Here is a 15,088-nt window from a genome sequence, read left to right on the forward strand (position 1 = left end):
TGGGGGGGGGGCGGTGTCTTCAAGGGGTCCTGGGGATTCTGTGGGGCCTTGAGAGACTCCTGGGGAGGGTCTCGGTATCCTTGGGGAGGTCTCGGGGGTCCCCGTGGGTCTGGGCGTGCCCTCCGAATGTTCGTGGGGGTCCCGGTGGGTCTGGGGGTGCTCTCAGAGGGATCTCGGTGCTTTCTCGGGGGTCCCGGGGGGATTCCGGTGTCTCCTGGAGCGCTGGCGGAGGGTCCCGATGTGTTCCCGGGGCGTTGGGGGGATCCCGAGGGGGTCTCGGTGCGTTCCCGGGGCTTCGGGGCGTTCACGGGGGGATCCAGGGATTTTGGGGGGGGGGTCTCGGTGCGTTCCCGGTACTTTGGGGGGATTTCGGGGGGGTCTCGGTGCGTTCCCAGGGTTTTGGGGGGCGTCTCGGTGCGTTCCGGGGCTTCGGGGGGATCCCGGGGGGGTCTCGGTGCGTTCCCGGAGTTTCGGGGGGATCCCGGCCCTTCCCCGTTTCCCGCCCCGCCACAACTTTATGAATGGACCGCAAAGCCCCGCCTCTCCCCGTGACCCCGCCCCGCCCCGCGCTGATTGGTCACCTTCAGATTGAGTGGCAGCTCGCCCCGCCCCGCGCTGATTGACAGCGGAGGGAGCCCCGGCAGCCAATGGGAGCGCGGCGCGGGCGTGGCCAGCGCTGGAAGGCGCCACGCCCCCTCCGGGGGGAGAACACGCGCCCCCCCTCCCCCGTGGGCGTGGCCGCGGGGGCGTGGCCGGGCGAGCCCCGCCCCCAATGACGTCAGGGAAATTCCCTGGAATCGGCGCCGCCGGGTTTATTTTGGGAAACAAACAGGGAACGGTGGGGGAGGGGCTGGGGCCGAGCCCCCCCCGGGGCCCCGCGCTGGGCGGGGCCCCCCGACCCCCCCGAGCCCTCCCGTGACTCACCCGGAGCCGCCGGGGCTCGCCCGGGACCGGGGGGAGACCGGCTGGGAAACGGGGAACGCCCCACGGCCCCCCCACAACACCCCAAAAACCTCCGCGACCCCCCCCAGCCCTGGTTCCCCCCAGCCCCAATTCCTGGGTGCTCCCTCGGGGGTTTCGGGGTCCCGGTGGGCTCGGGGGGAGTGAGGGACCCGCGGCAGCGGAGGGGGCGGGGGTGCTGGAGGGCTCAGCGGGAATCGGGGACCCCCGTGGGGGTCTCGGGGTGCGGGGGCCCGACCCCTGTTCCTGCTGAACTGAGCCAGTTTATCCAAAGCAACTGCAAATCAGCTCAGCGGGCACCGGGGGCGGCGCCCGGGGGTCCTGGGGGCGCCCCCAGGGCTGGGGGTCCGGTCCCGGGGTCCCCGTGGGGGTCCAGCATGCCGGGGGGGGAGGTTTTGGGGGAATTCGGGTGTTGAGGGAGATCCCAAGGAGGGGCTTCTAAGGGTCGGGAGAGCCCCAAAGTTTTGGGGGGGCCCCTCGGTGCGGGCGAGGGGGGCGGGAGGCGGAACTTAGCCACTGTGAACACGGCGCGGCTGGACTCTGTTCACAGGTGGGCTAAGCCCTGCCCCCCCGGCCCCCAAAACCCCCCAGCACCCCAAAACCACCCCCCGCCCCCCCAAAGTCTCCAGGACCCCCTGAACCCCCTCCCCTGGCACGGTGGCGGGGGCTGGGGCCCGTTGGAAATCCCTGGCAATGTGATTTTGGGCAAAAACGGTAAAAAATCCCATCGCCAGGAACCCCGGCGGGCAGCAGCGGCGGGGGGGGGTCCGGCACCCCCGTGGGGGGGTCGGACACCCCGGTGGGGGGGGGTCGGACACCCCGGTGCCGGTCCCGGTGCTCCCACGGCGCCGTCTCAGCGTCGAGGCCGGAGCCCGGTGCCACCTGTGGGAGCGGGGAGAGGTCGGTGGGAGGGGGTCACCCTGCAGGGTCACCCCTGGGGGGTCTCCAGGTGGGTTCTGGGGAGTCCAGGGTGGCATTCCAGGTGGTTTTGGGGGTATTCAGGCATTCTGGGGGGATCCAGGGGGGTCTCCAGGTGTTTTTGGGGAGCTCCAGTTGGTTTTGGGGGATCCAGGGGGGGTTCCAGGGTAGGGGAGTCTGTGTGGAGATGGGATGGGGACACTGTGGGGACACAGGATGGACGGTGGCACTGGGACAGGACTGGGACACGGAGTTGGGGACACGGCAGAGGGAGAGGGCTGGGGACATTGGTGCCGGGACAGGGTTGGGGACACGGCAGAGGGACAGGGTTGGGGACATTGGTGCCGGGACAGGGTTGGGGACACGGCAGAGGGACAGGGTTGGGGACATCCACCCTGGGACAGGGTTGGGGACGCGGCGCTGGTGGCTGTCCCCACTCCCAGCACCGCCACCAGCCCGGGCTGTGAAACGCGTCCCCGGCCGTGCCACGTCCCCAGTGTCCCCTCGCTGTCCCCAGGGCGGGGTGGGCTCCCCAGGACCCCCTGGGTGTCCCCGGAGCCGGGACCCGCGGTGCCACCGGCGCGGCCGTGCCCCTGTCCCGGCCCCGCGGTCCCCGCCGCCGGTGGCCGCGGCGGCTCCGGGGCTGGTGGCCGCGCCGGTGTCCCCGGTGTCCCCGGGGCTCTGCAGGCGCCATGTGGGACCCACGAGGCCCCGCCCGGTCGTGACATCAGCGTCGTCACGACAACGGGGCGACTTCAAAGGGAATCGGGTGGAACCGGCCCAAAAAATGGGGGTAAACAGCGGCGGCGGCACCGACACGGGGCCGGGGGCCCCGGGGGGACTCGGGGAGGCTTTGAGGGGCGCCCCGGTCCCGGGGGAGTCGCGACAGTCGCGACGGCGGCGGCCACCCCCGGTGCCAGCGGGGCTCAGCCGTCCTCGGTACCGGAGGTGGCGGCACCGACACGAGGCCGGGAGGGCTCCGGGAGGGCTCGGGGGGTCCGGGGGTGCCCAGACCAGGGGTCCCCGCCCAGGGGTCACGGCGGCTGCGGCAGACACGGCCCCGGGTGCCGCCAGCCCCGCGGGCACCGTGGGCACAGCCCGCCGCCCCCCAAGTGTGGGGCGGGGGGTGGCCTCGCGTTTGGGGGGTGGGGGGCCGGGATTTGCGGACCCCCCCCCCGGGTTCCGGAGTGTCTCCCCCGGTTTTTTTGGGGGGCCCCCTCCGGTTTTGGGGGCCCCTCCCGGAGCCCCCCCGGCGCCAGGGCGGTGCCGGCCCGGCCGCCCCGACCGGCTCCCGCGGCCCCGGGCGGGGGCGGCCCCGGCGGGGGGGGCGGGCGAGCCCGGTGCCAAAATTCCCACCTTCGTCCCCAAAACGGGAGTGGGAAAAGGCAGCGGCGCCGCCCGACGCCTGCGGAATGCAGGAACGGGGCTGGGATGGGGCGGCGGAGGGTTCTGGGGGGCCGTGGGTTGGGGGGCTGATGTGGGGGGGCGCTTTGGGGCTCCCATGTGGCTTGGGGGGCTGAGGGGTGCGCGGTGGGGGCGGGGGGCTCTGCGTCTTGGTGGTCCCAAGGCCAAAGGGATGAGGCCGGGGGTGCTGCCGTGGGTTTTGGGGGGTCCCAAGGCTGGAGCGCGGCGGGTCTGGGGGCTCCGGTGGGTCCGCGGCACCGGGGGGGGTCCAGCCCCGGAGGGGAGAGTCGACACCGAGCGGATTTGGGGGGTTCTAGGCCCGGAGGGGGGGTGGGGGGGGTCTGTAGGGTTTTGGGGGTCCCAGAGCGGGAGGGGTCTGGAATTTGGGGATGTCACAGGTGGGACTTGGACATCCCAGAGCGGAGGGGCTTTGGGGGGCCGGGGGGGGCGCGGGCTGAGCTCTGGGGTTCGTGGGGGGGGGTGGGGGAGGGATCTGCGGGTTTGGGGGTTCCCATGCCGGGTTGGGGGTGGGTGGGGGGTGGGGGTGTCCGGGATTTCGGGGTTCCCAGGCCGGGGCGGCTCCGGCGTCGCTCGGGCCAAGCGGGGGCGGGGGCGGGAAGGGGCCGCCCCGTCCGCGCCCGTCGGCGCCGGGGGGAAAGGATGAATCACCGCCCGGCGCCACCGCCCCCCCGGCCCCCCCGGCCCCCGCCCCGCCGCCGGGCCCGGAGCCCCCCGGAGCCCACCCCGGGACCCCCGCACCCCCTGCCCAACCCTCGGGCCGTCGGCGGCCGCGGCGGGGCGCCGCCGCCCCGGGGAGCGCGGAGCGGTCCGGCGGGAGCCGGCGGGACCCCGCGGCCCTTCCCGCCATCCCGGCCGGGCACGAGGCCACGGCCGCGGCCCCTCTCCCGCCGCCCCGGAACCTTCCAGGGTCCCGCGGGGCCGTTACTCACCGGCAGCGGCGGCCGGGGGTCCCGGGGGGCTCCGGGGGGGCGGGAGGGGAGGCCGGGCCGGGGGAGGGGGCTCCGGGGGCTCCCGGGGGCTCCCCAAGTCTCTGACTTTTACTCCAAGAAGGGAAACGCTTTTAAACGTTTCGCTCCGCCCCGGGAGCGACGAGGCCGCGGCGGCGGAGGGGAAGGGAGGGGGGGGGGGAGGGACCGGGATCGCCTCCGCCCGCCCCGGGACCGCCCCGGGACCGCCCCGAGCCCGCACCCCCCCCCGCCCAACCCGCACCCGCCCCGGATCCCCGCACGGCTCCGCGGCGGCGCCGGCACCGAGCGGGCGGGCAAAGAGGGGCGGCGGCGGCGAGGCACGTGCCCCACGGCGAGGGGCTTCGTGCCCCCCGTGCCCCACGGCGAGGGGCTTCGTGCCCCACGGCGAGGGGATTCGTGCCCCCCGTGCCCCACGGCGAGGGGCTTCGTGCCCCACGGCGAGGGGATTCGTGCCCCACGGCGAGGGGCTTCGTGCCCCACGGCGAGGGGAATCAGTGCCCCATGTGCCCCACGGCGAGGGGCTTCGTGCCCCACGGCGAGGGGTCCCAGTGCCCCACGGCGAGGGGCTTCGTGCCCCACGGCGAGGGGCTTCGTGCCCCCCGTGCCCCACGGCGAGGGGCTTCGTGCCCCACGGCGAGGGGATTCGTGCCCCACGGCGAGGGGTCCCAGTGCCCCACGGCGAGGGGAATCAGTGCCCCATGTGCCCCACGGCGAGGGGATTCGTGCCCCACGGCGAGGGGATTCGTGCCCCACGGCGAGGGGAATTAGTGCCCCATGTGCCCCACGGCGAGGGGCTTCGTGCCCCCCGGCGAGGGGCTTCGTGCCCCACGGCGAGGGGATTCGTGCCCCACGGCGAGGGGCTTCGTGCCCCACGGCGAGGGGATTCGTGCCCCACGGCGAGGGGAATCAGTGCCCCATGTGCCCCACGGCGAGGGGCTTCGTGCCCCACGGCGAGGGGATTCGTGCCCCACGGCGAGGGGTCCCAGTGCCCCACGGCGAGGGGATTCGTGCCCCACGGCGAGGGGAATCAGTGCGCCATGTGCCCCACGGCGAGGGGATTCGTGCCCCACGGCGAGGGGCTTCGTGCCTCATGGCGAGGGGCTTCGTGCCCCATGTGCCCCACAGCAAGGGCGATCAGTGCCCCCATGCCCCATGGGGAGGGGGATCAGTGTCCTGCAGCGAGGGGGACCAGTGCCCCCTGTGCCCCATGGCGAGGGGCTTTGTGCCCCACATGCCCCACGGGAAGGGGGATCAGTGCCCCATGGCGGGGGGGCTTCAAGCCCCAAATGCCCCATGGGGAGGGGGATCAGTGCCCCATGGCGGGGGGGCTTCAAGTCCCATGTGCCCCATGGGGAGGGGGATCAGTGCCCCACGGCGAGGGGGGTCAGTGCCCCATGGGGACAGGGCTTCATGCTCCACAGCGAGGGGGCTTTGTTCCCCATGGGGAGGGGAATCAGTGCCCCACGTGCACCATGGCAGGGGGGATCAGTGCCCCACAGAAAGGGGGTTCGGTGCCCCATGGCACAGGGACCGTGTGCCCCACAGCGATGCCCGGGTGCCCCGTGGCCGTGGGGCGCCGCGGGCCCTGGCGGGGCCGGGCTGGGGGGGTGCTGGGGGTCACCATGGCGATGCTGCACACACAGACATTAAACAGAGTTTTATATCGGAAGTAGCGAAACCACAACGCGTCACCGCTGCCGCGGCGCCAGCCCTGCCCCACACCCCGCGGCCCTGCCCCACGGCCCTGCCCCACGGGGGGGCACGCCCCCGGGCCTGCCCCACAGCCCACCCTAGCCCCCCGCCCCACAGACTGCCCCACACCCTCCCAGAGGTGCGCCAGAACGGGCACCCCCGTGCCCCCCAGGCCCTTCCTGGTGCCGCCCCACATCTGGCAGCGGTTGCACATCTGGGACAGAGCAACACCCCCCCCACCTTCGCCAGCTGCTAATTTTAAACACGGGATCCCCCCCCCACCCCAGCCTCCCGAGGGCCCCCAGCCCCGCCAGGGACGGGCACGGAATGGGGAGCACGGAACGGGGACGTGGCACCGGGGACACGGGACACGGGGGACACGGGACACGGAATTCTGGCCACGTCACGTGTCCGTGCCAGCACGCAGCACACGCGTGTGCCCGCACGCGGCCCTGCACACCTGTGCACACCTGCACACGCGTGTTCACACTCACAGCCCCACCGCAGGGAGCCGGTGGCCATCTCAGGTCCCTGCGGGCCCCACGGTGGCCACAGTGTGGGACCGTGGTGGCCGTGCCGGGTGTGTTTGTCACCGGTGGCCACGGCGGCCGTGCTGGCTCGCCGTGAGTCCCGCGGTGGCCCTGCTGGGTGCCGGGGTGGCCGTGGCGGCCCCGTGGGCTCGCCGCGGGCTGCCCGTGGGCTCGCTGTGGCCCAGGGCTCGGCGATGCCCTTTCTAGGCAATGGCAGCAGCCGGGCCATCGCCCACGCGCCGCCGGCACATTCCTCCCGCCTGAGTCAGCCCGGCCGGGAGGAGCGGGAGCGGCAGCGGGGCCGGCACGGCCCGGGCACGGCACGGCACGGCACGGCAGGGCACGGACACGGGTGTCACTGCCGTGGGGCTGCAGGGCACGGCACGGCACGGCACTGACAGGGGTGACAACAGCACAGAACAAGGCACAGCATGGCACTGCCAGAGCTGTCACCAGCGTGGAACGGGGCACAGCAGTGACAGGGCAGTGTCACCGGCGTGGAACAGCAGGGCATGGCATGGCACGGCAGTGACAGGGGTGACACCACCACGGGACAGGGCACAGCATTGGCACATCAGTGACACGGGTGACACTGGCACAGCACAGCAGGGAATGGTTTGGCATGGCAGTGACAGGGGTGACACCGGCATGGAACAGGGCACAGCCTGGCAGTGACACGGGTGACACTGGCACGAAACAGACACAGACAAACACGGCTCGTGGGTTTTGGATCCCCCCAGATCCCGGATCCCCCCAAACCCTCTGGATCCCAGGGACACCCCAGACCCCGCCGGATCCCCCCCAGACCCCCCAGACCCCGGGGACACCCCAGACCCCGCCGGATCCCCCCCAGACCCCCCAGATCCCGGGGACACCCCAGACCCTGCCGGATCCCCCCCAGACCCCCCAGATCCCCCCAGATCCCGGGGACACCCCAGACCCTGCCGGATCCCCCCCAGACCCCCCAGATCCCGGGGACACCCCAGACCTCCCCAGTGTCCCCGGCCACCTCCAGCTCCCGTCCCCCGTCCAAGGACCCTGGGGGGCTCCGTGCCTCTGCTCAGGAATGGGGCTGGGGGCTGTGGGTGGGTGAGTCCCTATTTGGGTGGGTGGGTGGGGCACAGCTGTGGGTCGGTGGCTCCCGATTTGGGTGGGTGGGTCCCGATGTGGGTCAGGGGTCCATATATGGGTTGGTGGGTCCCGATGTGGGCCACTGGGGGTCACAGTGTGGGTCGGGATGTCCCAATGTGGGTCGGGGGGTCCCAGTGTGGGTCGGGGGGTCCCAGTGTGGGTCGGGGGGTCACAGTGTGGGTCGGGATGTCCCAGTGTAGGCCGGGGGTCCCAATGTGGGTCGGGGGGTCTCCGTGTGCTCCCGCGGCGGTCCCGCCGTTGCCTGGCGACGCTGTTTTGGCGGGGCTGAGTCACGGCCGTGACTCACCGGCAGTCCCGGGACCGGCACCACCGGGCGGGGCCTCCGGAGGTGGCCCCGCGGGGGCCGGGGCTTGCCCAGGGGAGCGTCCCGGGGGTGTCTCCCGAGAGGGGGAGGGTCCCGGGGGGGTTCCCCGAGAGGGGGAAGGTCCCGGGGGGGTTCCCCGAGAGGGGGAGGGTCCCGGGGGTGTCCCCCGAGAGGGGGAAGGTCCCGGGGGTGTCCCCGGGGGGGTGGGGAGGAGGGTGCCCGGCCCCTCCCGTGGCACGAGGCAGAGGGGTGATGGGAACCCACGGGCCCCCCTGCACCCCTGGGTGCCCCCCAAATCCGCCGTCACCCCGAAGCCTCCCCGAATTTTTGTGTGCATCCCCCCCCAACCCCCCAGATGTCCCCGGGGGGGTCCGGGGGGTCCCGGGGGACCCCGATTCCGCGGGGGGGAGGAGGCCCCGGGGGCCCCCCGGTGCCGGGGTACGGGGGGGGGTGCGGGGGGTGAGTCAGGGCCGAACCACGCGGCCGTGAGTCACCCTGGGGTGGGATCGGCGGGTCCGGACAAAGGCGCTTTCACAGCAATGGCCCCCCCGACACCCCCGCAGACCCCCCCAAACCTCTGGGGCCCCTCCCGGGTGTTTGGGGGGACATCCCCCTCTCCCCGCGTGTCCCCCCTCCCTCTCCCGGCGCCAAGCCCCGACTTGTAGGGGCCGGTGAGTCACCGGGCGGGGCCGGGCCGGGGGCTGTGGCGTCGCCGGGAGCACCGGGACCACCGGGAGGAGCCGTGGGGACCCCCGGGCACAGGGACCACCGGGGACCGCTAGGACGGCGTGGCAACGAGACCACCACGGCAGCGGCGCCGGGGTGGCTCCGGGATGAAGCGCGTGTGCCGCCGTGCGGCGAGCGGCTCTGCCGGCCCAACCTCCCCACCTCGCCTCCCGTGCCTCAGTTTCCCCGCTCACATCGTGCCGGACTGTGCCGTGCCACCCAGCCCCTGCTCCCCAGCTATGTCGGGGGGCGGGTGCCGCGCTGGTTGGGGTCCGCTGGAGGGAACACGGGGGTCCCGCTCTGCAGATCCCCCTCCCGAGCCCCCGGACGGGCTCGCAGGGGTTAACGGAGGCTGCGGCCCCTTTAAGCGGCGGGGGCGGGGCCGAATGGGGCGGGGCCGTACCGAGGGATGGGCCGGCAGCCAATCAGCGCCGAGGGGGAGGCACGTGCGGGCAGTGGGCGGGGCCTCTGGGCTGCGCTGAGCCCCGCCCCCTTCAGAGCGGGTGGGACACCTGGGGACATCCCACCCACACCTGGGGACATCCCACCCACACCTGGGGACACCTGGGGACACCTGGGGACATCCAACCCACACCTGGGGACACCTGGGGACATCCCACCCACACCTGGGGACATCCCACCCACACCTGGGGACACCTGGGGACACCTGGGGACATCCCACCCACACCTGGGGACATCCCACCCACACCTGGGGACACCTGGGGACACCTGGGGACATCCCACCCACACCTGGGGACACCCCACCCACACCTGGGAACATCCCACCCACACCTGGGAACACCTGGGGACATCCCGCCCACACCTGGGGACACCTGGGGACACCTGGGGACATCCCACCCACACCTGGGGACATCCCACCCACACCTGGGGACACCTGGGGACACCTGGGGACATCCCACCCACACCTGGGGACACCTGGGGACACCCCACCCACACCTGGGGACATCTGGGGACACCTGGGGACATCCCACCCACACCTGGGGACATCCCACCCACACCTGGGGACATCTGGGGACACCTGGGGACATCCCACCCACACCTGGGGACACCTGGGGACATCCCACCCACACCTGGGGACATCTGGGGACACCTGGGAACATCCCACCCACACCTGGGGACACCTGGGGACATCCCACCCACACCTGGGGACATCTGGGGACACCTGGGGACATCCCACCCACACCTGGGGACACCTGGGGACACCCCACCCACACCTGGGGACACCTGGGGACATCTGGGGACACCCCACCCACTCCTGGGGACATCCCACCCACACCTGGGGACACCTGGGGACACCCCACCCACACCTGGGGACACCCCCTGGGAGCTGATGGGTCCCTGATCCCGCTGGGAGCTGGGGGACGCGGTGGGATCCCCACAGGAACAGATCCTGGGTCCTGCCGGAGGACGGGATGGGAGCAGATCCCAAACCCCAGGGCGGGATGGAGGAGGACACGCCGGGTCCTGCAGGCAGCGGGGGATCGGGGAATGAGGCTGGATCCCGTGTCCTGCATGGCGTGGGATCCCCTGTCCCACCAGGGCATCGATCGATCGATCCCAGACCCTCCCGGGCTGTCGGTGAGTTTGGGGCAAACCCACCAGTATTCGGTATTCATCCCGACGATCCTGGGGTGGTCCTCTCTAGGCAGAAGTTTCCCAAACCCACAGATTTCCCCCCGCAGCAGGAGCAACCAGGGATTCCCTGAAGAACCCCCAAAACCTCCTGATCTTCCCCTAAAATGCCGCTACTCCGAGATGCCTGGGATGCCCCGGGGCTGGGAGCGTCGATCACAGCGATTACCGAAGTTGCGGTGATTAACCCCAATTCCCGAGAGGCCAGGACCGCGTCGCCCCGCCCGTCTGGGCGCGCAGACACCGCCGGACCGGACGCGGCGGCACTGACCACGCCAGGCGACTAGGCCCCAAACGGGGGCACCGGGAGCCGCGGCAGCACCGGTACCGGGAGGCTGGGAGCACCGGGAGCGCCGGGAGCGAGCGCTGCGGGGTCCAGCTCCACGCCACCAGCAGTACTGGCCAGACCAGCCACACGCCACAGCAGAACCAGGACGCCAGAAGCATCTGGCGGGGAGGCACATCCAGCCACACGCCGTGCGGGGACCGCCGGTGGCACGGGAGGTGGCACGGGAGGTGGCACGGGAGGTGGCACCGGTCCCCGCGCCGCGCCAGCAGCACGGGGAGGCACGAGGAGTCCGGGGTGTCCCACCCCGCGCTGCGCTGCCACGCATGGAAGCCACGGGCCAGTTTGACATGTGGCGGGACTACCTGGGGCTGGCGGCTATGGTGGCCGTGTGCCTCCGTGACCCCGCGGGCCCTGGGGACAGCGTGGTGCCACTGGGAGCTCTGTCCTCGTGTGCTGGGCCAGCTCCAGCTGTGGGGCCAGCTCCGTGTGCTGGGCCAGCTCCAGCTGTGGGGCCAGCTCTGTGTGCTGGGCCAGCTCCAGCTGTGGGATCAGCTCCGTGTGCTGGGCCAGCTCCAGCTGTGGGATCAGCTCCGTTTGCTGGGCCAGCTCCAGCTGTGGGGCCAGCTCTGTGTGCTGAACCAGCTCCGTGTGCTGAAGTAGCTCCATGTGCTGGGCCAGCTCCACGTCTGGGGCCGGCTCCACGCACTGAACCAGCTCCACGCACCGAACCAGCTCCACGCACTGAACCAGCTCCACGCACCGAACCAGCTCCACGTCTGGGGCCGGCCCCACGCACTGAACCAGCTCCACGCACCGAACCGGCTCCACGTATGGGGCTGGCTCCACGCACCGAACCGGCTCCACGCACGGGGCCGGCTCCACCAGCCCTGTGCTCGTTCTGCCAGCACAACGGCGAGGCGCCGGGCGTGTACCAGAGCCACAGCCTGCGCGACGCCCGGGGCCGCCTGCAGTGCCCGGTGCTGCGCAGCTACGTCTGCCCCCAGTGCGGGGCCACGCAGGACCAGGCCCACACGCGCCGCTTCTGCCCGCGCACGCACCGCGGCTACACGTCCGTCTACTCCCAGCCGGTGCCCGCCCGGAGGAGGCAGAGGAACACCAGGATGTAGCCAAGGGACGGAGGATCCCGTGCCACCGTGCAGGTACCGGCGGGGATGCGGCACGTTCCTGGGCTGGGATTCCCTGAGGAATCTCGTGGTGGAGGGAAGGGGGCACGGCAGGGATGGAGGACGCCGCGTCCCCACGCAGGTTTGGGGTTTGTGGTGTCCCGGTGAGGCCGCGGTGGCTGTGCTGCATCCAAAGCTGGGCTTAGCCAGATTCCCCGTGAGGAATCCCGTCGGGGAACCAGGGCTACCAGAGAGGGGGCAGCAGGAGACAGGTGGCACTGGGAAGCAGCCAAAGGATGGAAGATTCCCTGTGCCCGTGCAGGTTCTGAGGGTGTTCAGAGCCAAGCACGGATTTAGGCTGCAATGGGATTTCCATGAGGGAAATCCAAGGAGCCAGAGCTGAAGGAAGGAGGAAGGCGCTGGGAAACAGGCGACACGAAGGAAGGAGACTTGGATTTACCCAGGGCGGGATTCCTGCAGGAATCCCATCGGGAATTTGGCACTAACCACGGGCTGCGTGTGCTGCTTCCCAGTGCTCCTGCCTCTTTCTCCCGGCTTCTCTTCCAGGGACTTCCTCAGAGGATGAGACCACGGCGTGGATCTTGACTGGGACCAGTCTCCCCGGTCTGCGCCGCCTCCCGGCACCGTGCCACCCCGAAGGGTCGCCCCGGCCAGATTTGGGTGCTGCCTGCGGGGCCAGTTCTGAGTTTTGGGTTAGGTTTGAGTTTTGAGTTCTGAGTTTTCGTTAATCCCAAAAGGAGTAAGTGCTCGAGGTGTTACCAGATGTTTTGCGTTGGATTGTTGAGTTTTGGTTAATCCCAGGTCCAGGAAGGGGCCAGAGCTCCAGGCGCTGAAGCTGTTTACAGGTGTTTTGGGTTGAATTTTTGAGTTTTGGTTAATCCCAGGCCAGGAGGGGACTGGGAAGGGGCTGGTGCTCCAAGTGTCGGAGCCTTTATCCCGCCACCACAGCCGCTCCTTAGCGTTTTGGGTGGGTTTGGTGGGATTTGGGTGGGTTTGGCAGGATTTGTTCACCCACCACAGCGGGTAGCAAATGCTGGAACCATTCTCCGGACCAAGGTTGGTTTATTCCTATCGTTTCCATCAATAAATCATTATTATTGTTCCTGATGGCCCTACCCCTCTTTCCAGCGGCTCCCACCGGGCACTGCCCTCCGGCCGCGCCGCGGCTTCGGCCTCCTCAGCAGCTCCAGCCCTCGGCGGGCTCCCATGGCCAGGCGGCTGTGGGGGGACATGGGCATCGCTCAGGGGGGGCTGGACCCCCGCCCCGGGGAAATCCGGCCGGGTTTGGGACTTACTTGAGGTCTGAGAGTTCCCGGATCAGCCCACGGATGACGTCGCTGGCGTCCACTGGCTCTGCGGCCTTGGCGCTGCCGGGGGAAGGAGAGTCGGGAGTTTTCCACTCCCCAGGCAGGGAATTTTAGTCAAAAATCAGGATTTTATTCCTGCAGGAGGGTCTGGATCCACCCACCTTTCCCACGGGCTGCTCCCTGTGGATCTGGTGTGGATCTGGCCTGTGGTGTCCCATGGCTGCAGGGAAAGAGGAGCTGGGAAGGCCAAGGGGATGGGGAGGGTCCCAGTTTGGGATGGGGAGGGGTCCCTGGGTCCCAGTTTGGATGGGGAGGGTCCCAGTTTGGGATGGGGAGGGGTCCCTGGGTCCCAGTTTGGGATGGGGAGGGGTCTCTGGGTCCCAGTTTGGGATGGGGAGAGGTCCCTGGGTCCCAGTTTGGGTGGGGAGGGGTCCCTGGGTCCCAGTTTGGGATGGGGAGAGGTCCCTGGGTCCCAGTTTGGGTGGGGAGGGTCCCAGTTTGGGATGGGGAGAGGTCCCTGGGTCCCAGTTTGGGTGGGAAGGGGTCCCTGGGTCCCAGTTTGGATGGGGAGGGTCCCAGTTTGGGATGGGGAGGGGTCTCTGGGTCCCAGTTTGGGATGGGGAGGGGTCTCTGGGTCCCAGTTTGGGATGGGGAGAGGTCCCTGGGTCCCAGTTTGGGTGGGGAGGGGTCCCTGGGTCCCAGTTTGGATGGGGAGGGTCCCAGTTTGGGATGGGGAGGGGTCTCTGGATCCCAGTTTGGGATGGGGAGAGGTCCCTGGGTCCCAGTTTGGGTGGGGAGGGGTCCCTGGGTCCCAGTTTGGGTGGGGAGGGGTCCCTCAATCCCAGTTTGGGCTCACCCCAGTTGTACCTTCTCCGCTGGGAGCTCCGGGCTGGTCCCTTCCTGCTGCTCCTGGGGCTCAGAGCTGGCTCCTGCTGGATCTGACCCTGGTGTGAACATCCCGGAATTCCCACTCCCGGAATTCCCGCTCTCTGCGTCCCCCCCTCGGCTCCGGGGACCCCTGGGACCGTCTGGGGACCCGGTGTCCATCCCCAGGGCAATCCCAGTGCCACATCCCTCCTCCAGGGCACCTTCTGGCCGCTCTCCCGCTGCATCCGTCACCGCTGAGCTTTCCTCGGGCGCCGTGTCCTGCCGTGCTCCGGAGCCCCCTCCTTCTGGTGGCTCCCGCTCGCTCTCTCCCGTCCCATCCAAGTCTCCCAGTCTGGCAATTTCCCAGTTTGGCTCTGGCTGCGCCTCTGCTGCCCCACCTGCCTCTGGAATTCCTGGTTCCACTGGCTCTGGATGCTCCTCTGCTGCCCCATCCCAAATTCTGTGTGTTGGTGACGCCAGCTGCTCCTCTGCTGCCCCATCTGCCTCTGGAATTCCTGGTTTTGGTAACTCCAGCTGCTCCTTTTCTGTTCCATTCCAAATCCCCACTTCCAGTGACTCCAGCTGCTCTTCTGCCCCATCCACCTCCAAAATTCCTGGTTTTGGTGGTTCCAGCTGCTCCTCTCCTGTTCTATCCAAAATTCCTGGTTTTGGTGGTTCCAGCTGCTCCTCTCCTGCCCCATCTGCCTTTGGAATTCCTGGTTTTGGTGATTCCAGCTGCTCCTTTCCTGTTCTGTCTAAAATTTCTGGTTTTGGTGATTCCAGCTGCTCCTCTCCTGCCCCATCTGCCTTTGGAATTCCTGGTTTTGGTGATTCCAGCTGCTCCTTTCCTGTTCTGTCTAAAATTTCTGGTTTTGGTGATTCCAGCTGCTCCTCTCTTGTTCCATCCCAAATCCCCACTTCCATTGACTCCAACTGCTCTTCTCCTGCCCCATCCACCTCCAAAATTCCTAGTTTTGGTGATTCCAGCTGCTCCTCTCCTGTTCTATCCAGAATTCCTGGTTTTGGTGACTCCAGCTGCTCCTTTCCTGTTCTATCCCAAATCCCCACTTCCATCGACTCCAGCTGCTCTTCTGCCCCATCCACCTCCAAAATTCCTGGTTTTGGTGACTCCAGCTGGTCCTTTCCTGCTCC

The 15,088-nt window shown here is 69.8% G+C and overlaps 1 protein-coding gene across 1 annotated transcript; it reads left to right on the forward strand.

Moving 5' to 3' along the window:
- The first annotated feature begins 772 nt into the window (after nucleotides 1-772).
- NANOS3 (nanos C2HC-type zinc finger 3) lies at nucleotides 773-12,869 on the forward strand. Its single transcript, XM_077787654.1, has 5 exons — nucleotides 773-777; nucleotides 2,322-2,448; nucleotides 10,959-11,067; nucleotides 11,386-11,777; nucleotides 12,309-12,869. Exons 1-4 carry the CDS (start codon nucleotides 773-775, stop codon nucleotides 11,742-11,744), a joined length of 600 nt encoding a protein of 199 aa, XP_077643780.1. The 3' UTR covers nucleotides 11,745-11,777; nucleotides 12,309-12,869.
- Nucleotides 12,870-15,088: the final 2,219 nt, after the last annotated feature.

This window comes from Lonchura striata, chromosome 21 (genome assembly GCF_046129695.1).
Source record: "Lonchura striata isolate bLonStr1 chromosome 21, bLonStr1.mat, whole genome shotgun sequence".
Classification (NCBI taxonomy): Eukaryota; Metazoa; Chordata; class Aves; order Passeriformes; family Estrildidae; genus Lonchura; species Lonchura striata.

Coding starts and splice junctions, on each gene's coding strand:
- NANOS3 (XM_077787654.1), top strand. Junction 2,449..10,958: donor CCCCGGAGCCGGGACCCGCG/GTGCCACCGGCG, acceptor GCCACGGGCCAG/TTTGACATGTGGCGGGACTA. Junction 11,068..11,385: donor ACTGGGAGCTCTGTCCTCGT/GTGCTGGGCCAG, acceptor GCACCGAACCAG/CTCCACGTCTGGGGCCGGCC.